The sequence below is a fragment of the Mesoplodon bidens genome, assembly GCF_964165515.1.
Source record: "Mesoplodon bidens genome assembly, chromosome: 1".
Lineage (NCBI taxonomy): Eukaryota > Metazoa > Chordata > Mammalia > Artiodactyla > Ziphiidae > Mesoplodon > Mesoplodon bidens.
Window position 1 is genome coordinate 108,447,612 of NC_138176.1, and position 26,155 is coordinate 108,473,766.

The following is a 26,155-nucleotide window of genomic DNA, read 5'->3' on the forward strand; positions in this document are numbered from 1 at the left end:
CACTCAGCCTTTGCTAGCATTGGTGGCGTGAGGCCACAGTTTGTCCTGTAGTGTTTGTCTGGAGTAGAGCAGTCTTGTGTAAAAGGTTTCTCTCTTGCTAGGTTGCCCTTTCCTGGTTCGATGACTTGAGAGAGCAGGCTTTTGTTGGGGCTTCTTAAAATCTGCCTCCATTGGCATTTCCAGGCTGCCAGCTTGTTCGGCTCCAAGTCTGGGAAATACGAGGGAAAAGGAAAAACCCAAGGGACTCATCCCTGTGTCATTCCTCAGGCCCCAAGATCTCTGGCCAGTTTGCCACCTTCTCTACACTTTTCCAAGTCTTCTTATGTTTCTTTTATATGTAGTGTCTAGGGTTCTAAGTTGTCCTGAGCAGGCGGAATGGGGAAAAGTACTTCTACTCCATCTTCTTGGAAGCAGAAGTCCACCTTGGTGTTGAGGATCATTTTTTGCACATTGAATTCCACATTAGACAGTTCCTTGTTTTTGTGCTCCTGCCCCAGCACTGTGAAGATGGTGACCTTTGGGGTTAAGGAACCTCATTTCTTAATAGGGAGTTTTTCCTTTCTTGCTGATTGCTTTTACAGTTTAATATTGACTCTACCTCATTCTCTGTTTTGTGTTTTTTTTTTCCTTTCCAGAATATGTACTAGACCTATATGTTGGACCTTTTCCCTCAATTCTGCATTTTTCTTAAACTCTCATGTTTTCTCTCTCTTCATTTCTCTGTTCTGCCTCCTAGTAATTTTCTCCAGTCTGGATTGCAGTTCACTAATTTTCTCCTTAGTTTTGTTGTTTCTACTCTTTAACTCATCCATTGACTATTTATTTTTAATGACTGCAGTTTTTATTTCTAGACAGACACATTCTGGAAATCTACCTTTTCTTTTATATCATTTTTTATGGATTCATCTTTTCTTATGGATTCAGTTCCTTTTTTATGGTATTAATCATCCTGAGTATACTTTGTCAGGTTCTTTTTTTTATCAAATTCTTGAAATTGTAATGTCTTTGGATTGCTGACTCACTCATGATGGATTGTTTGAATGTTTTGTAATTTTAGATTGTGAGGATTGCTCTTCTTCAGAGGAGCTGTAAGCATGGGACTCCTATGTATCCTGGTTTGAGGATGTGTCCTTCCAGAGTGATCTGCATTTGCATCTTCCAGGCATCCTATTGATACCACTTTCTAAGGCCCTTTTTATTGTTTTAAATTTCTTGACTTGGAGGTTCATTGTCGACATGTTTTTTAAGTTTGAATTTCACACTCACCTGTGGAGCCAGCCCATGATAAATCTTCAGAGGGTTATGTTTTTCTGCTGATCCTGCTGAGAGGTTGGGCAGAGTCAGAGAAGGTTCCTTGTCCTCCTGAGCTGGTGAGAGGATTTTTCCAGCCTGTCCTTCACTTGTTTAGATTCAGCTCTCCACTCCTTCCTTCACGTGGGCACAAGCTCTTGAATCCTGTCCCACAGTTGTTAAAACTCAATACTGACAACCCTCCATCTGGGGCCCCTACTGCTTTTTCCAGTTCCAAGCATCTACAGATTTCCTTTTCTTTCCTGAAAGGTCAGCTATGTGGTTTTTTTTTAATATGATATATTTTTTCCAGCATTTCTAGTTGTTTAACCCAAGAGGGTTTTCAAAAATAGGGTTTTCTATTTAAGTATGAAAACTTACCTCTTGGAGCTGCAAGACTCAGAGTGTGAAGAGTTTTTTGGAGGAATTAAATATTTTTACATATGGAAATTACACATCTTACTTGTCTTTGTCCAGCAAGGTGCAAGTCAGTTGATATGTTACCCTTTTACCTGTTGAGGTTGTGGTATAATCTGGAAAGCGATTACCATAATAGAATCCATTTAAGCAAAACTTCCAAAGCAGAAAATAATAATGGAACAAGCATTAAGCCAAAGTCTGTGCTTAGATCTATGAGTTTTTGTTTCAGGATTAGATGGATTTGTGAAACTCCTTTTACTATGTGCATATAAAACATGAGAAACATTCACATTTGTATATATAAATTATTTTTGCTCTCAAGACTTACTTTTGCCTATATATTGGCAGCATCTTTAGCTGGTTCTCATCTTCCAATGTTTACAACCTATGTAATGTATTGGGCTTTATTTCTTAAATAGAAGAGGATATTAAACAAGATTGAGAAATTTCAGTATTTTCATTTTAACCTGGCAATCTTAATTTCTTGGGCTGTAATAGCTGTTCAATGACAATGATGAGACTTGCGTATTTTATTTTGTATGTGTGGTAAAATATACATAGCATGAGATTTGTCATTTTAAAATCAACAGTTCAGCGGCTTTAAGTACATTCACATTGTTGTACAACTATCGCCACCATCCATCTCCAGAACTTTTTCATCTTCTCAAACCGATACGCATATCCGTTGAACCCTGACTCCCCATGTCCCCTCTCCCAGCCTCCTCGCAACCAGCCTTCTACGTTCTGTCTCTGTGAGTTTGACCACCCTGGGTACCTCATATAAATGGAATCTTCTGGGATTTCTCCTTTAGTGACTGGCTTAGTTCACTTAGCACAATCAAAGTTCATCCATGTTGTAGCATGTATCAGAATTTCCTTCCTTTTTAAGGCTGAATAATATCCCAATGTATGTATGTATGTACCACATTTTGTTTATCGTTGATCCGTCAATGGATATTTGGGTTGCTTCCATCTTCTGGCGACTGTGACTAGTGCTGTTATGAACACTGGTGTGGCATGCTTTTAAAACAGGCAGTGAGATGCATAAAACTGTAGGTATTTTTAAATGCTAACAATTGTTAATAGCACTATCCTATAAGTTTAATTGCCTGTAACTATTTGAAAAGCATGAGAGGTTGAATAGGCTTGACCTTTGGGTGATAAGGAATGTAGTTCTTAGGAACAGGGCTGGACCAAGCACCAGCAAGCAAATTGACCCTTTGTGCTTCGCTGGGTGGACGGGGGGAGAAGGAACCAGGGCTGGAGTGCGTGGTCGGGTCTGAAACAGGAGTGTGGAGGTGACACCTTCAGAGGTGCCCCCGACAGAACCAGGAATGTGGAGCAGGCCCTTCAGGGCCACAGGCTAAGCCTGGCAGGCGGGGTCAGGAGACGTGGGTCGAGGTCAAAGTGTGAGGGTGGAGAGGGGCTTGGTGCCTGCAGCACTAGGCTGAACAGAACGGGAGTTCTTCGCCAACAGAAAAAGCAAAAGGAATCACCAAGCCAGTGTCAGGCTACCGATGCCCCATCATTCCGATTCACAGATTCCATTCTAGAAAGCCTCTATTTCCAGTTGATGGAAAGTAGGATCCCAAACTAAATCTATTCCCCCGTGTAAAGAAGAAGTGAAGAGCTCTCTCTATATTGAATGGGACAGATATCACACGTGGAGTACTGACCCAAACCCCTGGGCTTAGGCCGGCCTTCCCAAAGGTCATAGACACAGGAATAAAGGCAAGGCCACAGAAGTCTGCAAGTGCAGGAAGAACTTACACCTGTTTTTTTATTTATTTTTTTAATTAGTTTCTGCTTTATAACAAAGTGAATCAGTCATACATATACATCTGTTCCCACATCCCTTCCCTCATGCATCTCCCTCCCTCCCACCCTCCCCATCCCACCCCTCCAGGCGGTCACAAAGCACCGAGCTGATCTCCCTGTGCTCTGCGGCTGCTTCCCACTATCTATCTACCTTACGTTTGGTAGTGTATACACGTCCATGCCTCTCTTTCGCCTTGTCACAGCCCACCCTTCCCCCTCCCCATATCCTCAAGTCCATTCTCAAGTAGGTCTGCGTCTTCATTCCCGTTTTGCCCCTAGTCACCTGTTTTTAAAAGAAGAAAGGAGTGGACTTCTCAAAGCCTGTAAGTCTACCAGGTTTTTTCTTTTGTACAGAAAAATTGCAATTTCTAGGCGATTTTTGCTTGTCACTGTGTGTGTATTTATTTGAATAGCAAAGAGATTTCAGTCATTACAAGAGGAGTTTTCAAACTTCCAGTATCAAAAGAAATTGTCCCCAGAGCAGTTTGAAAAGGCACTGGGTTAGCATATAAGCCATATATCAAAAATGTGGAAAGGTAAGTCAGTGTGTTTATTGCCATTTTCACAAAATATTCAGTTACCTTTTTTTTATATTAACTGAGATTTCATTAAATTTTATGATTATAGTCTAAGTTCACAGCACCTGCTCTGAAGTTATGTTTCACAGTCTCTTTTTGTTTTTCAGATTTTTTGTTTAAATTCTTGGTTATTGGGAATGCGGGAACTGGCAAGTCTTGCTTGCTTCATCAGTTTATTGAAAAAAAATGTAAGTGACGTCACATGGTCAGTGTTTCTTGCATGTCTTCTCCTGAGAGTGCGCTCTCGTGCAGATTTGTTTAGGACAAAATTTCCGAATATGTTTTCAGGGAAAAAGTCATAGTTTAAAAATATTTTTAAATGACATAAAAAGTTTATGTTATTAAACATTTAGTAATCTGATTTTTTATTTAGCATTTCAGTTTGGTAGTGGGTCAGTGTTCATTATGTAGTGAATTGTCCTGTACATTTTCCAGACACTAAAATACAGTATGATGCTGTGGAATTCTATTTGCTGGCAGGAGTGGCCCGAGAACCCTAGTTGTACATTTTGGATAAGATAGCATTTGGTCCCCAGCGGCCTTGTATTGTCCTTAAGGCAGCTATTGTCATCAGTCCTGTTTTACAGGTAAATAAACAGAGGTTTACAGGACTTGGTGTATGCACTTGGGATGGTCACCTAGTAACAGTGCACGTTAGACTCAAACCCAGGCCTTTCGACCACAGAAAATATCTTGTGCTGTTGACTTGCCTTGTGTTGGTGAGAGAGGTTGAATTTTGTATTCCAAGCTACTGTAAAAGATGGTAGGTTTGAAAGGCCCTTAAAATAAGCCGTGCTTATATAGTAATGGAAAGAATTGTGGAGAATGACCTGTGTATCTAGAGGTAGTCAGGTAAAGGCCCGAACACAGAAAATTAATCTCACTTAATGAAGTGCCTCTTAAGTAAGAATGCATGAGATGCATTAGATGGCGGGCGGTGGAGACAGAGGCAGCAAAGGGTGTCCTGGGAAAGAGCTCTGAAGAATAAGATTCTAGAAGTGTTTTCTGCTGCTTCCATTTCCATCGACCAGGAGCTTGTTGGAGCCTTCATGTAGTGACATGGACCCAGCGTGGCTCAGTCCCTCTTGAATTTGACAGGCGCTCACTCGCTGGGCGCCCTGGGGTTCTGTACGAGTTACCCAGACTTTGCATTGTTCCATCTCAGAAGAGGGGACGCTGGGCCAGGTGCCCGGCCTTGGCGGACACTCTCCCTTCACATCCTCCCCTCACCCCTCACGACCACAGTAATGATGTAATGAGGCTTCACTGTATTGCTCTTGTAGCTGTGTCTTAATCAGGATGCCCTTGGCCTTTTGTTACTGCCTTTGAAGGCTTTTCCTGCCAGGCTGGCCCAGTAGCTGGACACCAGCAGATGTCCATGCCGGTCTGCGCTGTCTGGGCCTGAGACAAGCTGCTGGAATCAGACCCTTTCCTCCCCCAGGGAGCAATGAACACAACTGTCAGATGGCACCCTGGTTTCTGGTACAATTAAACTTTATAGTTATAAAATATAAACCAGTCAATGGACTGTGTAGCCAGGATATTTGTTTTTTCTTTTCCTTTCACATCACAGAAATTTTCTTTTATAAGACAGCTTATTCCTGTTGGGTTTAGCAAACTACTTATTTTGCCAACCTCCCTGCCCATTGAGACAGTATTGATTTCTCCAGCAAATTCATTCCAAATGATTGCCACACACAATACTCAAGTTCATGAAACTCAACAGCTGTAATGTGCATAGAGGTCTTGGTTTGGGGTGTGTTTGTTCTGAGTTTTTTACTCTATCTTTTCTTCTTTTTCCCTTAATCTTTGGTGAGCATCAAGTTTCTTTCTTGGGCTACGGTGCTTTTCCTTCCCTTTACTTTTATTTCTTTAGAATGTTTATCCGAATAGTTGAAACTATCGTTGGCCAAGTTGCAGTCTGTCACTGGGCAGTAAGCCCTTCAAGGTGGTACCCAGTATTTTGTGCAGTTGCCATTCATGAGAACCTTAGCAGTGGTCAGGTAGATATGGTCTTATATGGCGTGGCCACCAAGCCTCAGCTTTAAATATATGGCTTGTTCAGGTGTTTTGAGAAAAAGCTTTGTTGCCTTTGAGAACAGGAACTGTGTGTATTCTGTTTAAAACAGTGAGTGCTTATTATCATCTGACTGTTGGAGAAATGAATGGCGACAGTAAATTACATTTTCCATTGACAGAACCCTTGATTTTAATGTTACTTGTATAAATCTATAAGCCTGTTTCCCTAATGTTCTAAAATTAAATTTCTTTTTCTTTTTCAGTCAAGGATGACTCAAATCACACAATAGGAGTGGAATTTGGCTCAAAGATAATAAATGTTGGTGGTAAATATGTAAAGTTACAGATATGGGACACAGCAGGCCAAGAGCGATTCAGGTAGCTTTTTCTCTAACTTAATAAAAATATTGGAAAATTGGGTTTGAAATAATCAATTATATTCTCTTAATGTACGTGGTCCCCTCCTCCCTCCCCCCACCCTCACAGATTTTAGAAAGTTCACCTCTGGAAGCTTTAAGACAAGCTAAAAGTCAGTTTTTCTCTACACAGCATTGATTTACGAAAGAATACATTAGAATCTCTTCCGAGTGCACGCGTCCTAATTTGGAGGCTAATTTATTCTTTGGGACCTAATGGTCCATTAGGAGGTTGTGGCATTGCATATTCCACAATTTACTTTTAGATTAAAATCAAGGCAAAGTAGTAGCACAAACAATTTTTCTCTGTATTTCACTTTAAAAGGAGAATTTTTTAAAACCTCTTTGGGGGTTGGTTTTGCTTTACATTAAAACATTCCACAGAATATTCTCTCCTCAGCACTTGCATTACACTGAAGTCATAATCGACATTTGGAATGATGACCGCAGTCCACAGCAGATAGGTTCCATGTTTGATATTCTTAACTACTAAAGCAGGAAAGTAGATTAATACTTTAGTTGTGTTTTTTTGAATAGATAAAGTCAAACAGAACAGATATTCACAGCTTCAAAATTCAGTTAAATAAAACTCAATCCCAGTGCAAGCATTTCACTTAAAGTCAGGTATAATATTTTAAATGCTTAATAATTGTTTGCTTCAAAAATATCATAACTAGACTTCAGACAATATTACTATAAAGCTATAGTAATCAGAACAGCGTGGTAGGACTTCCCTGGTGGCGCAGTGGTTAAGAATCTGCCTGCCAATGAAGGGGACACGGGTTCGAGCCCTGGTCTGGGAAGATCCCACATGCCGCGGAGCAACTGGGCCCGTGAGCCACAACTGCTGAGCCTGTGCATCTGGAGCCTGTGCTCTGCAACAAGAGAGGCTGCGATAGTGAGAGGCCTGCGCACCGCGATGAAAAGTGGCCCCCGCTCGCCACAACTAGAGAAAGCCCTCACACAGAAACGAAGACCCAACGCAGCCAAAAAATAAACAAATAAATAAATTTTAAAAAATTTAAAAAAAAAAAGAATCTGCCTGCCAATGCAGGCGACGTGGGTTTGATCCCTGGTCTGGGAAGATCCCACATGCCATGGAGCAACTAAGCCCATGTGCCACCAACTACTGAGCCTGCGCTCTAGAGCCTGCAAGCCACAACTACTGAGCCCACGTGCCACAACTACTGAAGCCTGCACGCCTAGAGCCTGTGTTCTGCCACAAGAGAAGCCACTGCAATGAGAAGCCCACACACCACAACGAAGAGTAGCCCCCGCTTGCCGCAACTAGAGAAGGCCCACGCGCAGCAACGAAGACCCAACACAGCCAAAAATAAATACATAAATTTATTTTTAAAAAAAGAGAAAGTACCTTGGACAGACTTAGAAGGACTTTCTTATTAAAAAAAAAAAAAGAACAGCGTGGTACTGGCAGAAAAATGGACATATGGGTGAGTGGAACAGAATAGAGAGCCCAGAAATAAACCCACACACCGATGGTCAATTAATCTTCCACAGAGGAGGCAAGAATATACAATGGAGAAAAGACAGTCTCTTCGATAAGTGGTGCTGGGAAAACTGGACACCTACATGTAAAAGAATGAAATTAGAACACTCCCTCACACCATACACAAAAATAAACTCAAAATGGATTGAAGACCTAAATGTAAGAGCAGGTACTGTAAAACTCCTGCAGGAAAAGCAGAGGCAAAATGCTCATTGACATAAATGGCAGCAATATCTATTTTGATCCGTCTCCTTAAATAATGAAAATAAAAGCAAAAATAAACAACTGGGACCTAATTAAACTTAAAAGCTTTTGCACAGCAAAGGAGAAACCATAAACAAGACAAAAAGACCACCCTCAGAATGGGAGAAAATATTTGCAAACGAACCAACTGACAAAAGATTAATCTCCAAAATATACAAACAGCATGCAGCTCAATATCAAAAACAACCAAACAGGGCTTCCCTGGTGGCGCAGTGGTTGAGAGTCCGCCTGCCGATGCAGGGGATACGGGTTTGAGCCCCGGTCTGGGAAGATCCCACATGCCGCGGAGTGGCTGGGCCTGTGAGCCATGGCCGCTGAGCCTGCGCGTCTGGAGCCTGTGCTCCGCAACGGGAGAGGCCACAACAGTGAGAGGCCCACATACCACAAAAAAAAAAAAAACCAAACAACCCAATCAAATAATGGGCAGGAGACCTAAATAGACATTTCTCCAAAGAAGACATACAGATGGCCAACAGGCACATGAAAAGATTCTCAACGTCACTAATTATTAGAGAAATGCAAATCAGGGCTACAGTGAGGTACCACCTCACACTGGTCAGAATGGCCAACATCAAAAAGTCTACAAACAATAAATGCTGTAGAGGGTGTGGAGAAAAGGGAACCCCTCCTGTGCTGTTGGTGAGAATGTAAGCTGATGCAGCCACTATGGAGAACAGTATGGAGGTTCCTCTAAAAACTAAAAGTAGAGGCCCAGCCGAGGTCAGGGATGAGTGAGGCAAGGACTGAAAAGACAGAAATTAAGTGAAAGTCTGCTGACCCTCACCCTCTTCCCCCACCTCTTCCTTAGCTGCTGGCAGCCAAGTGTGTATGTCTCAGGCAGGAGAAACGATTCTTATCTGCAGAAAAATAGCCCCAAAGAAAAGGCTTAAAGATACTAACATTTTGGTTTCCCCAATGAAATAGCCCAATTTCTGTCCAGCCATCTCACAGTGAATAGCCCACACATAAAGAGCATCTTTTAGAGTTTGGCATTCCTTGTTCTTGAATATAAATGATCAACCAAGGATCACCAGACACTTGATGAAAATTTTTAAGATAAGAGAAAGAGCCCAAAATAAAATAGAAACTTTCAGGGAATAGACAAAAACTAAAACTACAGTATCCTCACAAATAAGAGTAGATATTGCATTCAGGGAATAAGAACAAAATTATAATTTAAAAAGAGCAATTAAAATAATATATTAGGGCTTCCCTGGTGGCGCAGTGGTTGAGAGTCCGCCTGCCGATGCAGGGGACACGGGTTCGTGCCCCAGTCCGGGAGGATCCCACATGCCGCAGAGTGGCTGGGCCCGTGAGCCATGGCTGCTGAGCCTGTGGGCCCGGAGCCTGTGCTCTGCAATGAGAGAGGCCACAACAGTGAGAGGCCCGCGTACCGCAAAAAAAAAAAAAATATATATATATATATATATATATATATATTAAATAGAGTAGTGCTCTTCCAGACAGTTAAGCAGTAAACTTGAGATGAGAAAGGGAAGAGACAACATAAAAAATCATACAGAGTTAGTCCAGGAAGCTCAAGGCCTGACCAGTTAAGCCTTCCTGAAGACAGAAGAGCAGAAGAAACAGTAAAAGAAACAATTGAAGAAAATTTTCCACTAGAGGAATGAGACTCTGTAAGATTCCACCTTACACCAAACACAGATGAGGGGGGAAAATCCAGACCAGGGTCTGCCATGAAAAATTTCAGAACACCAGGGATGAAGTGAAGATACCAAAAGATTCCAAGAGGGAAAAGCAAATCACATATTAAGAATCGAAAATGAGAATTGCACTGGACTATTCAGCAGCAACGCTTGGAAGCTAGAAGATAATTAAAGCCTTGCCTTCAAAACTCAACGTGAAAAATTTTTTTTCCAACCTAAAATTCTAAACTCAGCCAAACTATCCATTAAGTGTGAGAATAAAATCAAAATACCTTCAGTTATACAAGAATGGAGGGAAACAAAGCTTCTCTTTCATATATACTCTCTTAGAAACTTCAAGAGGATATACTTCACCAGCACAAGGGAGGAACCAAGAGAGGAAGATGGAGCCACCGGGACCCCAGCCTGGGGAACAGGGAGGTGGCGGGAGCTGTCTGAGCCCCATTTCTTAGGGGTCCTTAGGGAGGTTCCAGTCTGTAGGCACGATCGATTAGATCACTGACCACTGGGGGTTGAACTTGAGCCCCAGTCCCTGAGCACCAGGGCCTTGTAGGCCTCGAGGAGGACCTGGAGGAGGGACTGAGGGCCACAGGTGATAGAGGGGACGCACGTGGCAGGGGTCCAGGCAGAGCTGGTGGTTCGGATCAGGACGGTGCTGGTGAAGGTGTAGAGACGTGCATGGTGTAGGACCTGACCAGTTGGTGAGACGGGTCCTGACTGATGTGTCCACTGTGGGACACATTGCGTCACATCACTTTGTGATGGGCACAGAGTGGGTGGAGAGATTTCTGGCTGTGTAAACAGAGTGGGTGGTGGGGCCCTCTCCAGGAGGGGCCTGTAGGCCGGGAGCCAAAGAGTTCTGCCTGACAGATGTTGGCTGTGGCGCGTTCATTGTGGTCACACGGAGTTGCCGGGCTGGCGGATGGCTCTTACGGAAGTAGGCTGAGCTGAGGATTAAACCGGAGTTGAGAGCGTTGGGAGAAAAGAGAGCCCAGGACCCAGCCTGGGGGAAGGAGCTCCAGGACCAGCGGGGCAGATTCAGAGGAATGGTCCAGAGTAGCTGGTGTGAGAGGAGACCGGGAGGGAGTGGGGCTGCGGCCTGGGGGCAGGGGGAGGGGTCCAGGCAGCGGGGGAGGGCAGGTGCCGAGGGGTCGGTGGAGCTGCTGTGTCCCCGGGGCAGGAGGAGGCGGTGCTGGCGAAGCAGCTCCTGAGAAGTCTGGGTGCGACAAGGGGCCCACGATGGGACGGCAGCGGGAGCGTCGCCCCGCCTGCCTGGCTCTCATCCAAGATGGGAGGTGCCGGGGCCCGTTGCATTCTGCGAGTGGGGAAATCTTAACACGCTGGGAGAGAGTCGAGATGCAGGGGAGAAGGTGTGTTACCATAGGAGAAATCCCGGAGCTTGTGGGAACGGGCGAGATGCGCTCGGGTGGGGGGCTCGCTGAAGACAGGTGAGGCCACGCGGCCCCTCATCCGCAGGAAGGCACGGACCCCGGGCAAGCAGAGGGGCTGCCGAGGGCTTCGTGCCCTGGGACTCTGTGATGCCCCCTTCCTGCCCCTCCCCCGACGTTCTCAAAGGCAGCCTCACGCCCTCCAGGGAGGATGACACTCATCCCACGTCCTCACCTCCCTGTCGCTCCTGTGACACGATTTCAGGCAGGACAGCCCTTCATGCCCATGTTCAGATAACTTTGAATCATTTCTCTTTAAAGCCACCTCCGTCCCTGTGTTGTGGTTTCCAAGGTTTCCAAGGCAAAAATGTGTGTTTTGTGTGGGAAGATGGTGCTCAGGGGTACGGGCTCTGCGTGGTGGAAAGTGAAAGCCTGTAACTCTTGCAGGTCTGTGACGAGAAGCTACTACAGGGGTGCGGCAGGGGCGCTGCTTGTCTATGACATCACCAGGTAATGACACCCCTCACCGGCCTGTGCTCCCCGAGGTCCGAGCCTCCCCACGGGTGTGCTGGGCATGTCGGTGGCAGGGCTGTGGGTGGGGAAGCCCCTCAGCCCTTTCCCTGGGGGTCTTGGGGTTTTTTGAAGCAGCCCCTTCCACCACTTTACCATGTAAAGCAGCATGTTCCCAAGCTTCAGATAGATAAGCATCCCTGGTGTCCTTATGTTTCTTAACATGATGTTTTGATACTTTCCTTAGGGTTTGCAAAGTGAAGCTTTGCGTGTGGTAAATTATTAGAAGTAACGGACCTCCATCAAGCACAGGCTCTAGGCTGGGATGGCCTGGGTTCAAATCCCAGTTCCCGTCACCAGCGGTGTGAGTCCTCCGGTGAGGTGCTCCGCTGTCTGGACTTTAGTTTCCTTGTCCGTTCCATGGAGTAATGACCACGTAATACGCATGAGGTTGTTGGGCGGTTGATCTGATCCATACAGAGCTCCTGGCCCATCGTAAGGATCCGAGTGCACTGTCCTGCGTGTAGCTATCACCCAGGTCTCACAATTAAATTAAATTTAAAATTCAGTTCCTTAGAATACACGAGGATTTTATCCTTAGATAGATGGAGGCTGAAAACAGTCCTGAAGGTGGGTGCACCTGATCAAGTCCTGGCTCTGCCACTGGCTGCTTGTGTGACTTTGGGCAGCTTAGTCTCTCTGGGCCTCAGGTTTCTTGTGGAAACAGGAGGATAATGAGAGCCTGTGTCACAGGGACCTTACAGAGAATCAGTGTGTTAAATCCCTGTGAAGCAAAGTACCAGTGTGTCACACGGATCCGTGGAGTGGCAGCAGTTAGCCTTAGGTCTTGCTCACATGTTGCATGAACCCAGAGCCCAATAAACACTGCACCCTGCTTGGGCAAACGACCGACAGCAAGCTGCCTGACTTGTTGCCTCATTTTCATGGAAACAAGATGAAATGCACCCTGTGGGTGTGGTGTACACCTGGGGCATCCAGGTCATCTGAGTGACCTTAAAGGTTGTGGGCATTGCCCTGCGTGTGCAGAAGCGCTGTGAGTGGTGTGAGTGACTGGAAAGAGTTGCTAGCTTTATAAAATACATGTACTATTTTCACAATCTTATATTACGCAGCCGAGAAACCTACAATGCGCTTACTAATTGGTTAACAGATGCCAGAATGCTCGCGAGTCAGAGCATCGTCATCATCCTCTGCGGGAACAAGAAGGACCTGGACACCGATCGGGAAGTCACTTTCCTAGAAGCCTCCCGATTTGCTCAGGAAAATGGCAAGTGGCCTTTCACCTGTCACACCTGCTGGAGGTTTAAGGTGCAGCTGTAGTTAGGAAGTGTGGAACTTCCTATTGTTTTTACTGTACCTTAGACTCATTTAACATAGTTTCACCCTATTGCATTCTGCCTACGAAGGTTACTATGATGAGGGACTTCCCTGGTGGTCCAGCGGTTCATACTCTGTGCTTCCACTGCAGGGAGCGCAGGTTCCATCCTTGGTCAGGGAACTAAGATCCCGCATGCCGCGTGGTGTGGCAAAAAAGAAAAAAAAAAAGGTTACTATGATGATAAAAGCTAATCTCTTAGCATTCTCTGGTGACTTTTCAGTCTAGGATCTTTGAATATCACAGGTCTTGGTTTAAAGTGAAATTTATAACAATCTTTAAAGGCCCTAATCAGATTATGTCATCTTTTATAAAATGTAATTTGAAGCTAAGTTAGTGAAATATTAGACGTAAATAGAAAGGGAAGCAGTAGAAGACATACTGGACTAATTGGCTGTATTTCACTTACATTAAGTTTAAGTCATTTGGCTCAAGATGCCTTTGAAACTTCTCTGAATTTCCATATAGAATACATAAGGATGACATGTAAAATTAACGGTTGCTTATAGACAGCTGAATGAGAAGAATTCAGACATTTTAAAATAACTTTAATTTTTAGAAGCAATCAATAACTAAAATATCCTAATACCAACTTTCAGTTGGACTCCAGGACTACCAACTTACACTCTCACAAACGAGCAGGTTTTCTGCTAAGAAAATAAACATGCGATAAAAACATAAGCCTTCATGAGTTTGTAAAGAAGCTGTTTAGAAATATGCACGCTTAGAATGTTAAAGCTCGAAAGGAATTTATCTGTCATTTAAATGAAACTCATTTTTACAAGGAAGGAAACAAGGGTCTGGAGAGGTTGTGGTTTGCTCACAAAAGAAAGGAGAGCAGCCTTCTGCTGCATGAGTCACCAGCTGGTGAATAAGAAGAGGGCTCATTCGTGTAAGGTCCCCTCACTGTCGGCGGCACACCAAGTGTCAGCGCTTGTAGGTTGTATTTGTGGTGATGTGAAGACTATTGGAAAGGCAATTGCTACTTTGTCTTATATCAACAGCCGGGTGCCTTCAGCCAGCCTGCTTCCTTACCAGCGTCCTGCTTGCTTAGCTTCTTCAACACATTTAAGTGCTAGCACAAAATACTAGTTACTTTTCATAAAAAGTTAGATTTCTTCTAATATTTAAAAAAATATTTTGACATATATTGATTTCATATTTGCAGAAATACCTGGTTTTAAGTACTAAATTCTATTTTGTCTACTATTCTAAGAGTGTACTAAGCTGGCGGTTATGAATCGAATAATTGTGATTGTCTTCTAAATACGGCTTCGTGTTTTGTTTGATGTCGATTTTAGAGCTGATGTTTCTGGAAACGAGCGCACTAACCGGGGAGAACGTGGAAGAGGCCTTTGTACAGTGTGCGAGAAAAATACTTAACAAAATTGAATCAGGTAAAAGGGCTTTCCGTTAATAAACTTTCCTTTAGCATAGTTTCCTCTCTAGCTCAATAGTGTCACTTTTGAGTACTTCTAGGAGTGATTTGGTCAGAGTGGCCTCTCTCCCTGTGCCGACCTGCAGTCGCCGCTCACGGGCTTGAAGGTCTTGTCCGCGGCTGAGGTGGGAGCCCACGCCTCCTTCACAGCGGCCTCCTTGGCCCCAGTGACGGAAGGGACAGAGTGAGGGTGTCAGGGCGTGTTTGCTTTTAAAACCACAGCCTTTGTCGGAGCCATCGCTTCAGGAAGAACGGACCTTTGTCCGCGCTCCATCAGCACCTCGGACTCTGCCGGGCCAGTGGTCGTGTGTGGTGGAGAGGCACCAGCCATGTGCCTTGACGTGATCTATGGGCACCTTGCGGGGTGCCGCTGGTTTAGCTCAGGCATCGGGGAGAATTTACTCCCGAAGCTCACTGAGCCTGCCTCAGTAGTAACCTGTCTCATCAGTGTTCTGTTTGTTGCTTCAGTAAAAATAAATTTACAATACCCCTCATTTAGGCAGCTAACAAACTAATATGTAGTTGTCATTTATTAGAGTTCCTTTTTATTTAAATATCACCACAATTATATGTGGACATTCAGTTTTTAATTGATTCGTTCAAATATCTGAATGCCTATTCTTTGTCAGGTGCTGGGATACAGAAATAAATTAATCACAACCCTTGCCCTCAAGAAACTGTCTTTCATGGGAAGCAGTCAAAAGATAATTATACTACGGTGTGGTCGATACAGTAACTGAGAAGCGCACAGGATCTTGAGGCACACGAAGAAGGAGAGCCTACCTGTTCAGGAGGTGATACCAGGAAGGGCTTCCCGGAGGAGGTGGTGACTGAGCTCAGGCTGTCAGTGTGAGGAGGAGGAGGCGGGCAGGGGAGTGGGGAGGAGGGGAGGCCAGCAGGGACAGCGCGAGTGGACACTGGGGGAGAAGTTGAAGTTACTAGAACAGAAGGACCACAGCGGGGAATGGCAGGAGAGAAGGCTGAGGAGAGGCAGCAGCCAGGCCAGGGATCACGATCCGGGACCTAGAACTTTACCCTGTGGTGACCGAGTCTCCACCCTGCCTGTATGCTAGAGTCTCCTGGGATGCATAAAAGTTTGAATTCCAAGACCCACCTCTAGAGATGCTGAATTAAGCCCTCAGCATCAGATTTTAAAAAGCTCTCTCGTGTGATTAATTCTGATGTTCGTCCAAGATTGAGGACCACTGCGGTAGGGGTAAGTGGCCGTTCAGGGGCGGGGGCAGTGAATGATGTGGTCAGATTGTGGCTGGAGGCAGATCGTGTGTGTGGGTGGTCACATCAGGGACATACTGGAGGGAGCCCAGGGCCGATGGCCAGGATAGCAACTAAGGCATGTTTGAGTAATCCGCAAAAAGATGCCTGATTAAAGCTTTATCGAGGATGTGGAAGCGGAGATGAAGAGACGTAGATGAATCCAAGAAACCTTTCGGCAGTGGCGTCACGACTCAGATGCTAACTAGCGGGGCGGGGCCGTTGCCTCGGTAGGGGGCTGAGAGGTGGGGTCAGGAAGGGAGGAGGGGCTGAGGGCAACTAGATGTCACACCTGGGTAACTCGGGGACCCAGAGGGTCATGGCAGAGCCAGAGGGTAAGCCGGTTCAAAGGAATCAAGATGCTTCTGTTTTGGAGTGTTCCCTGGGCAGCGTCCTGGAACAAACGCGGGGAGGCATGCAGGAGTCTGTGGGGAGAATCCCTGGCTGGCGGTGTCTGCTTGGGAGCCATCAGGCTGTAGGAGTAGTGGCGACTCTGGAAGGAGCGAGACCATGCAGCTATCAGTGGAGAGAGTGGGAAGGGCAGTGGCCCAGAGCGAAGCCCTGGAGACCAGAGGATGCGAGAGAGGAGGAGGGGGAAGTCAGAGGTATATGAAGAGACCCGGGAACGTGGGTTTCACTTTAGCCGAGCTTCAGCCGAAGCGTTGTTCATTGTCAAGTGCATCAGAGGAAAGTCTCGTAAGCCAAGACGTGAGCTGAAAAGTGTCCCGTGGGGCGGGCAGTAGGAAGTCACAGGTCATCTTTACCAGCAGAATGACAGGTAGAAGACGGGGCAGCTGAGTAGCAAGAGGAGGTGAAAAGGGAGAGCCTGGCACCTCCCTGGAGGAGGGTTAATTTAACGAGAGGTTTCAGTGACAGAAGTCTTAGCGTATGTAAATGACATGAGAGGAGAGAGAGGAACGGAAAGGAGAGAAGGCGGGAGGGGAGCTGACAGAGAAGGTAGGGGTGGGCGAGGTAGTGGGAGAGCATCAGAGCCCCAGACGGAGGGCTGGTCTCAGCAGGAACAGGGCTGCTTCCTCCTCCTGTGGTCTTTTGATCTGAAAACAGCAGCAAAAAGTTACTCAACCTGGTACAGAACTGTTATTTTTAAAGACTAGAGCATAAATAGTTATCATGAAAATTGGTGTGATGTTGAGTATTGGCAAGCTCAACATGAGCTTTTATTTAGATTACCTTCCCCCTTTGGTATCCACCCATGAATACATTGTGTGTGAGTTAATTCATATAAAGCTTTCAGGATCTTTTTCTTCTGAGATCATCCAAATCATAGTTACATCAGATGAAAAACTATAAGGATATGTTAGAATTCTTCAGCAGTACTTTTTTTTTTAGATTTTATTGAAGGATAGTTGATTTACAATGTTGTGTTAATTTCTGTTGTACAGCAAAGTGATTCAGTTATGCATATATATATATTTTTTCATATTCTTTTCCATTATGGTTTGTCACAGGATATTGAATATAGTTCCCTGTGCTATACAGTAGGACCTTGTTGTTTATCCATTTCAGCAGTACTTTTTAATTTTAGTTTTCTAAAGAGGCAGTACATTCATATGGTTCAAAAACCATTATTTTCTCTCTTCCTTTTTACATTAAAGTTAGCATACTGTGAACTCTGCACTTACTATACCTACCAGTGATGACAAATCAGTATTTAGGGACTTCCTTATACATATATATGCTAATGTACATGTACACACATAATGTATGTGTGTATGTAGTGTTCAATTTTGTGTATTGCCATAATTTATTTAACCAGTCTACTTTGGACATTTGAGTTGCCGCCAGTATTTTGCTATAACAAAAAATGTTGCAGTAAATAACCTTTTGTATATCATTTCACATGTGTATGAGTGTATGTATAGGATAAATTCCCAGAAGTGGATTTGCTGAGTCAAAGAACACAAGCATTTGGAAGTTAGGTGGAGGCTGTCAAATTCCTCCATCGGGGTTGTAGCAGTTTATCATCCCACTAGTAGTGAATGAAGGTGTTTATTTCACTAAAGCCACACCCACAGGGTGTATTATCATATGTGGGTTTTTACCAGTCTCATAAGTGAAAAATGGTATCTTTGTGGTTTAATTTTAAATTAAATCTTTGTATACATAGTATATTCACATAATTCCAAATTCAGAAAGTGCAGAAGAGGATACAGTGAGTCACCCTCTGTTACCCCGTCTCCTGTCCCCTAGCTATCTAGAGCTCTTTCTTGAAGTCAACCATTATTACCAGTTCTTTATGTATCCATCCGAAGAGGTTTTTATGCCCATACAAGCAAACGTGTGTATTTTTTCCTGTTTATTCAAAATTGTGTTCTATGTACACAGTGTTCTGCACTTTGCTTTTTTCACTTAATATATTGTGGGGATCACAGAAACATGAAAACTTTTTCTAAAGCCTTGCTTGGTCCTCAGGTGAGCTGGACCCAGAAAGAATGGGCTCAGGTATTCAGTATGGAGATGCTGCCTTGAGACAGCTGCGGTCTCCACGCCGCGCACAAGCCCCGAGCGCACAGGAGTGTGGCTGCTGAAGCAGCGCAGGGTTCACAGGTAGGTGCCTGCGTTGTGGCAGCCCTGCCGCCTTCGGCCTCACCCTCTGTTTGCTACCCATAGCCCCGCACAGGCTTAGAGGTGGAGGCCGTCGCTGCTTTTTGCAGCCGCGTTATGAAAAGGAGAGGTGATTGCATAATTAAAAGTTAGAGATTCTCAGCAGTGAGAATCTCTGCTCACACATTCTTCTCAGGCTCACACGGAACACTCACCAAAATAGACCACATCCTGGCCCATAAAACACACCTGAACACATTTAAAAGAATAGAAATCATCCAGTGTCTGCTCTCAGACCACAGTGGAATTAAACTAGAAATCAGTAACAGAAAGATAACTGGAAAATCCAAAATACGTGGGGATTAAATAACACATTTCTAAATAACACATGAGTGAAAGAAGAAATCTCAAGAGAAACTTAAGAATATTTTGAACTAAATGAAAAAGCACAACTTATCAAAATTTGGGAAGATTCAACACAAACAGTACTTAGAGTGAAATTTATAGCGTTGAATGCATGTATTAGAAAAGAAGAAAGGTCTAAATACCATCATATAAGTGTCCACCATAGAAAACCAGAAAAAGAAGAGCAAATTAAAGCCAGAGTAGGCAGAAGAAAAGAAATAATAAAAATTAGAGCAGGAAATCAATAGAGAAAAATCAACAAAACCAAAGCTGGTTCTTTGAAAAAGACCAGTAAAATCAGTGACTCTAGCCAGGCTAAGGAAAAAAAAGAAAAAAAAAATATATATATATATTTATTTATATTTATATTTATATATATATATAAATTACTAATATCAGAAATGAAAGAGGGGACATCACTGCAAATTCTGTGGACATTAAAAGGGTAATAAAGGAATGCTATGAACAACTCTGTGCCCACAAATTTGATAACCTATATGAAATAAACCAATTCTATCAAAGACACAATTTGCCAAAACTTATACAAGAACAAATACACAATTTGAATAAGCCTATATCTATTAAAGAAATTGAACCAATAATTAATAATCTTCCAAAACAGAAAGCACCAGGCCCACAAGGGTTCACTGGTAAATTCCACCAAACATTTAAGGAAGAAACTATACCAATTCTCTTCAGTCTCTTTCACAGAACAAAAGCAGACAGAATACTTCCTAACTCATTCTATGAGACCAGCATTACCCTAATTCCAAAACCAGACAAAGACATTACAAGAAAAGAAAACTACACACTAGTATCTCCTGTGAACATAGATGCAAAAATTCTCAACAAAATGCTAGATTGAATCCAACAATGTATAAAAAGAATTACATCCTTCCAAGTGGGATTTATCCCAGGTATGCAGGGCTGGTTCAACATTCCAAAATCAATTAATGTAATCGTCACATCAACAGGGAACAAAAATCACATGATTTCATCAAGAGATGCAGAAAAATCATTTGACAAAATCCAATATCCATTCACAATGAAAGCTCTCAGTAAAGTAGGAATACAGGGGAATCTCCTCAACTTAATAAAGAAAATCTACCCAAAACCTACTGCTAACATCCTGCTTAATGGTGAGAAAGTTGAAGCTTTCCTATTAATATCAAGGCAAGGAGGTCCCCTCTCACCATCATACTGGAAGTCCTAGCTAATGCAATAAGAAAAGGAAATAAAAGGTATACAGACTGGGAAGGAAGAAATTAGCTAACTTTGTTGGCTGATGATAATCTGTGTAGAAAATCCAAAAAATCCACAAACTCTATATAAATGATTATATAGCACAGTTGCAAGATACAAGGTTAATATACAAAAGTCCATCACTTTTCTCTATGCCAGCAATGAACAAGTGCAATTAGAAATGAAAAACACAATACCATTTACATTAGCATCCCCCCAAAAAGGAAATAGGTAGAACTCTAACAACATCTATATGAGGAAAACCAAACTGATTCTGAAGTTTATGTGGAAAAGAGACAAAAGACCCATAATAGCCAACACAGTATTGAGGGAGAAGAACAAAGTTGAAGGACTGTTACTACCCAACTTCAAAACACTATAAAGCCACAGTAGTCAAGACAGTATGGTATTGGTGAAATAATAGACAGGTAGATCGATGGAACAGAATAGAGAGCCCATAAATACACCCACATACTGATGTTTGATAAAGGAGCAAAGGCAGTACAATGGAGCAAAAATAGTCTTTTCAACAAGTGGTGCTAGAACAACTGGACATCCATGCAAAAAAATGAATCTACATACCAGACATTGTACCCTGCACAAAAATTAACTCAAAATGGATCATAGACCTAAATGTAAAATGCAAAACTATAAAGCTCCTAGAAGATAAAAGAAAATGTAGATGACCTAGGGTATGGTGATGACTTTTTAGACACAGCACTAAAGACACAATCCATGAAAGAAATAATTGGTAAGCTGGACTTCATGAAAAATAAAAACTTCTGCTCTGCAAAAGACAATGTCAAGAGAATTAGTAGACAAGCTATAGACCAGGAGAAAATATTTGTGAAACACATACCTGATAAAGGACTGTTATCCTAAATACACAAAGACCTCTTAAAATGCAACAGTAAGAAAACAAACAACCCAATTTAAAAACGGGCCAAAGACCTTAACAGACACCTCACCAAAGAAGATATCCAGATGGCAATAAGTATACGAAAACATACTCCATATCATATGCCATCAAGGAAGAAGCAAAGTAAAACAATGAGATATCACTACAAGCCTATTAGAATGGCCACAATCCAAGACACTGACAGCATCAAATGCTGGTGAGGATGTAGAACAACAGGAATTCTTGTTCATTGTTGGTGGGAATGCAAAATGGTGCAGCCACTTTGGAAGACAGCTTGGCGTTTTCTTATAAAACTAACCTTAGGACTTCCCTGGTGGTGCAGTGCTTAAGAATCCACCTGCCAGTGCAGGGGACACGGATTCAATCCCTGGTCTAGGAAGATCCCACATGCCGCGGAGCAACTAAGCCCATGTGCCACAACTACTGAGCTTGCGCTCTAGAGCCCGCGAGCCACAGCTACTGAGCCCACGTGCTGCAACTACTGAAGCCCACGCACCTAGAGCCCATGTGCCACAACTACTGAGCCCGAATGCTACAACTACTGAAGCCCGTTCTCCTAGAGCCCGTGCTCCGCAACAAGAGAAGCCACCGCAATGAGAAGCCCGCGTACTGCAACAAAGACCCAGCGCAGCCAAAAATAAAAATTAAATTTAAAAAAAAGTAATGCTTAAAAATAAACATAAATTAGCAAGACATGCTTATAATCAATGTTTAAACTGTCATTCGTATAACACGGGTAAAACCATTAGGTAGGTAGATAGGTAGATAGATGGATGAAACTAAACATACTCTTACTGTACGATCCAGCAGTCTCCTTGCTATTAACCCAAAGGAGTTGAAAACTTATGTCCACACAAAAACCTGCACATGGATGTTTATAGCAGCATTATTCATAATTGCCAAAGCTTGCAACCAAACAGGATGTCCTTCGGAAGGCAGATGGGTAAACTGCAGTCTATCCAGACAATGGAATATTATTCAGCACTAAAAAGAAATGAGCTGTCAAGCCTTCAAGGCATATAAGTAAGTGAAAGAAGCCATTCTGGGGATTTCCCTGGCGGTGCAGTGGTTAAGACTCTGTGCTTCCAATGCAGGGGGCACAGGTTCAATCCTTGGTCGGGGAACTAAGATCCCACATGCCATGCGGTGTGGCCAAAAAAAAAAAAAGAAGCCAACCTGAAAAGGCTACATACTGCATGATTCCAACTATGTGACATCCTGGGAAAGGCAAAACTATGGAGACAGGAAAAAGATCAGGGGCTGGGGATGGGAGGGATGAGTAGGCAGAGCACAGAGGATTTTTGGGAGAGTGACACTACTCTGTATAATACCATGTGATGGCTACGTGTCATCATGTATTTGTCCAAACCCCTAGAACATAGAACACCAAGAGTGAACTGTAATTTAACTATGGATTTGGGGTGGTTATGAATTGTCAGTGTAGGCTCATCAGCTGTAACAAATGTACCATCTGGTGGGGACGTTGATAATGGGGGAGGCTGTGTATGTGTGAAGGCAGGGGGTCTTTGGGAACTCTACATACTTTTCCCGCCTCAATTTTGCTTCAAAGCTAAAACTGCTCTAAAAAAATAAAATCTTAAGAAAAAAATCCTAAAGCAACCACTGAAATAACACAATGAAGTTTTGGCTAATAAGCCAACATGGGAATTAAAATGGAATAAATACATAACTAATCTAAATAAATCCAAAAGAAGGCAGGAAAAGAGGAAAAAAGGAAGTGAAGAACAGATGGGGAAAATATAAAACAAATAGCAAAATGCTAGATTAAACCCAGCCTTATCAATTAAAAAAAATTAGATTCTCTGCTTGAAAGAATTTGTAAGAAATCCTTAATGCTCTTGCTCAGAAAGGAAAGTTGTTGGGAGTGATTGAGTTAGAGGTTCTTCTCCCTTTATGTCAGTGACGATTCTTTTCCTGGGTTCATTGAAGTCTAAATGAATGTGCCTGTAGCTAAGGCTCGTTTATAAAATTTGCAAGTAGAGATTTTAACTTTCTAAAGCTTCCTCTTTTTTATGTATAGTCAACATTATCTAATATGCCTAGGTAAGTTTAAATAAAAATTGTAAGTATTCATTCACTAGTTCCCTTTGTGACTTTAATCGATGTTTGTTTGTACATTTTTAGTTATGCATGTTTCTAAATTGTTCTTAATATTTTTTAGGTGTTCATACAGTGGTATTTGGGACACAATTGTTGGAGCTTGAAGAAGTTTTTTTTTTTTTAACCACCATCCTTTTCTACTTTAAATGGAAGTAGATCTTTGTGCAAAAAAAAATAATTTGGGTTGTTATGCAAGCTAGTAGATGTGGCACAGCAAATGTATAATAAATCCAATTCAGTGGACAAGACCATTAAATGTACACATGTATGTAAAAATGTTCTGTTCCATATTCGCCCTTTCACCCTGGTTTGAATCCTGGCTGTGTACTGTATATATGCTAGTCCAGTACGTCTCCACAGCATGGTATGTGATGTATGGTATGATTGATAGAGCGTTGCACTAAATGCAGTCTAATACTTTATTTTTTTTTAATCGTCTGAACTAAAATCTGTTTATCGTGAGGTGTACTTTGATCATTGTGTCAGTTATATTGCACAGTTGGTTATGTTTATGACCTGATATTCAGAGACTCTGGCATTAATCGCCAATGCAGTGCTTAGTTAATCCCATTTACCACAGTCCACAAGGTGTTATGTGAGCCACACTCGAAATACTAGATCAGTAGTTACTCACATACCAAAACAAAATGAAAAATTGAGTTTTTCCATGAACTTTACACTGTCCAGCATCCTGTTGATTTTAAAGCATCTTCATCAGATCCGTTCAGGAAGCGGAGCTGAGCACCTGCTCTGTCTCAGGCACTGTGATCAGTACTAAAGATGCTGGTACCTTTAACCAAACTTCCTAGGCAACCGATCTACTCTCAGCATCTGGTCAGTGCAATAGATGAACCACGTACCAGGGGCTGCTCACCGGGTCCCAGTTTGCTGAACCACCCGGTCTCCCTGTTAGAAAACACATCGTTTGCTACTGTGCTTTTTCTGGGATTCAGTATTAGAGCATCACTGCCTCTTTTTTAGTCTTTTATTGTTTTGTGTTCATTTTAAGGCAACCCACTAAATCAAGTTAATTTTAAAGGGACACCACTAAGAAGTTTCTGTACAGCTTTTGCCTTATGACAGTTATCAAGTTAACATGTTTTTAATTCACATGAGTTATATTGAAGTCTAATATATATTGTATTACAAAGACTTGTTCTAATATTTTTAAATGTTTATGCAAAAAATATATAATAGAACTTCTCTTTAAAGTTAAAATACAGTACTACTTAAAGCTGAAAGGTTTAAAAGCATTCTTCACCTTATATGTGTTCTTCCACTGTGACTTTTAGCTGCAAACTGGTAAATTTCATTACCTTTAAGTTGGAAGCTGCCTACTGTTTTTGTTGTTTTATTTTAACCAACAGAGCACAGCAGCACTACAAACTCTGGGAAGTGACTCGGATAAAAATATCAGGATATAGCTGTTTTAGGTACTTTAATTTTGCTTCTTTTATGTCTTGAATATTTGATTTTGAGAAGTCAGAATATGAAACAAATTATCAGACCGAACTGCTTCTTGGACCTCGCTAGAAGAACGTTTCATTCAGTATCTCATTTACAGTGGGTTTGCAAGCTGCTCGTTTTTGAACAGCTTTTTGCATGGGGTAGGAGCATGTCTGTTTGACCACATCAGTTTATTCAAAAGCAAAATTTTTTTTGATAAGATAAATGTTAAGTTGATTTATAAGTGAGCCTGTTAATTAAACCCCAGGTACTGCATATAATTCCACATCCCTTGACCAATAAAAGTTGCTGGAGAACCAAACCATGGTGGTTCTTAATAGAGGCCTTTAGGAAAAATGAAGAGGGGAGAAAATGTGGTATTTGGTCCATGGAGTGTTTTCCAACACCACCAACCAATCCTCTGATTCTTCACACACTAGATGGGTTCTGTTCTGACCCTGTCTACCCGGAGATGGCATCAGATCCCATAGGTTAAGGGCTGAGTCGGCATCACCACCACTACCACCACCCGCCCCCAGACACACACTGCAGATGCCAGTCACAGGTCCAGGTTGTTACCTGTGCTTCTGACCTACCAGCACAGGTTAAGTGCTGAGGTTAAGTCAGCACTAAGTCTGAGGTTCCCACGACCCCCTCCTTGGGTTTGATTAACTTCTAGAGCAGCTCACAGGACTGAGAGAAACAGTTTCCGTACGAGATTACTGGTTTATTGCAAAGGATATATTAAAGGATAAAAATGAACAGCAGACGAGGAGATAACATAGGGCCAGGTCTGGCCAGGGACAGGAGCTTCTGTCCCTGTGGAGTTTGGGCTGCACCACCCTCGCAGCACATGGATGTCTTCCTGTTCACCAACCCGGAAGCTCAGAAGCTCCTCAAATCTTGCTGTTCAAGAATTTTTCTAGAGCTTAATCTCCAGCCCCCCTTCCCTGAGGCCAGTGGGTGGAGGTAAAAGTTCCTTCGACCTTTCTGGTGACCAGCCCCACACTGAGGCTCTCTAGGGGACACACCTGAAGTCAATTCATTAGCATAAACTCTGCTCACAAGGGACCCCTAAAACTCAGGAAATTCTAAGGGTTTTAGGAGCTTTGTGTCGGGAACCAGAGATAAAGACCAAATATATCTAGTTACAAAGGTTATGTATGTATTTCCCACAACTTACTAAGTTTTCAGGATGCTCTTAATTTACATATCTAGAAAAGCATTTTCTCAGTCTTCCTAGAAAAAGATTCTATACTCCATCTGGACTTGAGATTATAATTTATTCTTTCACAGTCCAGCATTTAAGTGAAAATGAAAACATCACAGTTTGGGATACTATAACGTTTTTTTTGAAAACATATTACTTGTGACTTATGTAAGAGTTTTTGAAACCTTTAAGAACATTGATTCCTAGCAGATCAGTCTCATTCAGAGTGAAGAAAGTGCTAAAATTAGTAATTTAAATGATTTG

At 42.7% G+C, this 26,155-nt stretch overlaps 1 protein-coding gene across 1 annotated transcript in view; it reads left to right on the plus strand.

Annotated features, from left to right (window-relative positions):
- Positions 1 to 25,002, plus strand: part of RAB4A (RAB4A, member RAS oncogene family) — a 53,726-nt gene extending 28,724 nt beyond the window's left edge. Inside the window, exons 2-8 of the mRNA XM_081225599.1 lie at positions 4,214 to 4,294; positions 6,389 to 6,503; positions 11,815 to 11,877; positions 13,011 to 13,165; positions 14,575 to 14,670; positions 18,417 to 18,551; positions 23,297 to 25,002. Of these exons, the coding sequence (XP_081081725.1) occupies positions 4,214 to 4,294; positions 6,389 to 6,503; positions 11,815 to 11,877; positions 13,011 to 13,165; positions 14,575 to 14,670; positions 18,417 to 18,532 (626 nt within the window). The 3' untranslated portion in view covers positions 18,533 to 18,551; positions 23,297 to 25,002. The remainder of the gene's footprint in view (positions 1 to 4,213; positions 4,295 to 6,388; positions 6,504 to 11,814; positions 11,878 to 13,010; positions 13,166 to 14,574; positions 14,671 to 18,416; positions 18,552 to 23,296) is intronic.
- The last annotated feature ends 1,153 nt before the right edge of the window (positions 25,003 to 26,155 follow it).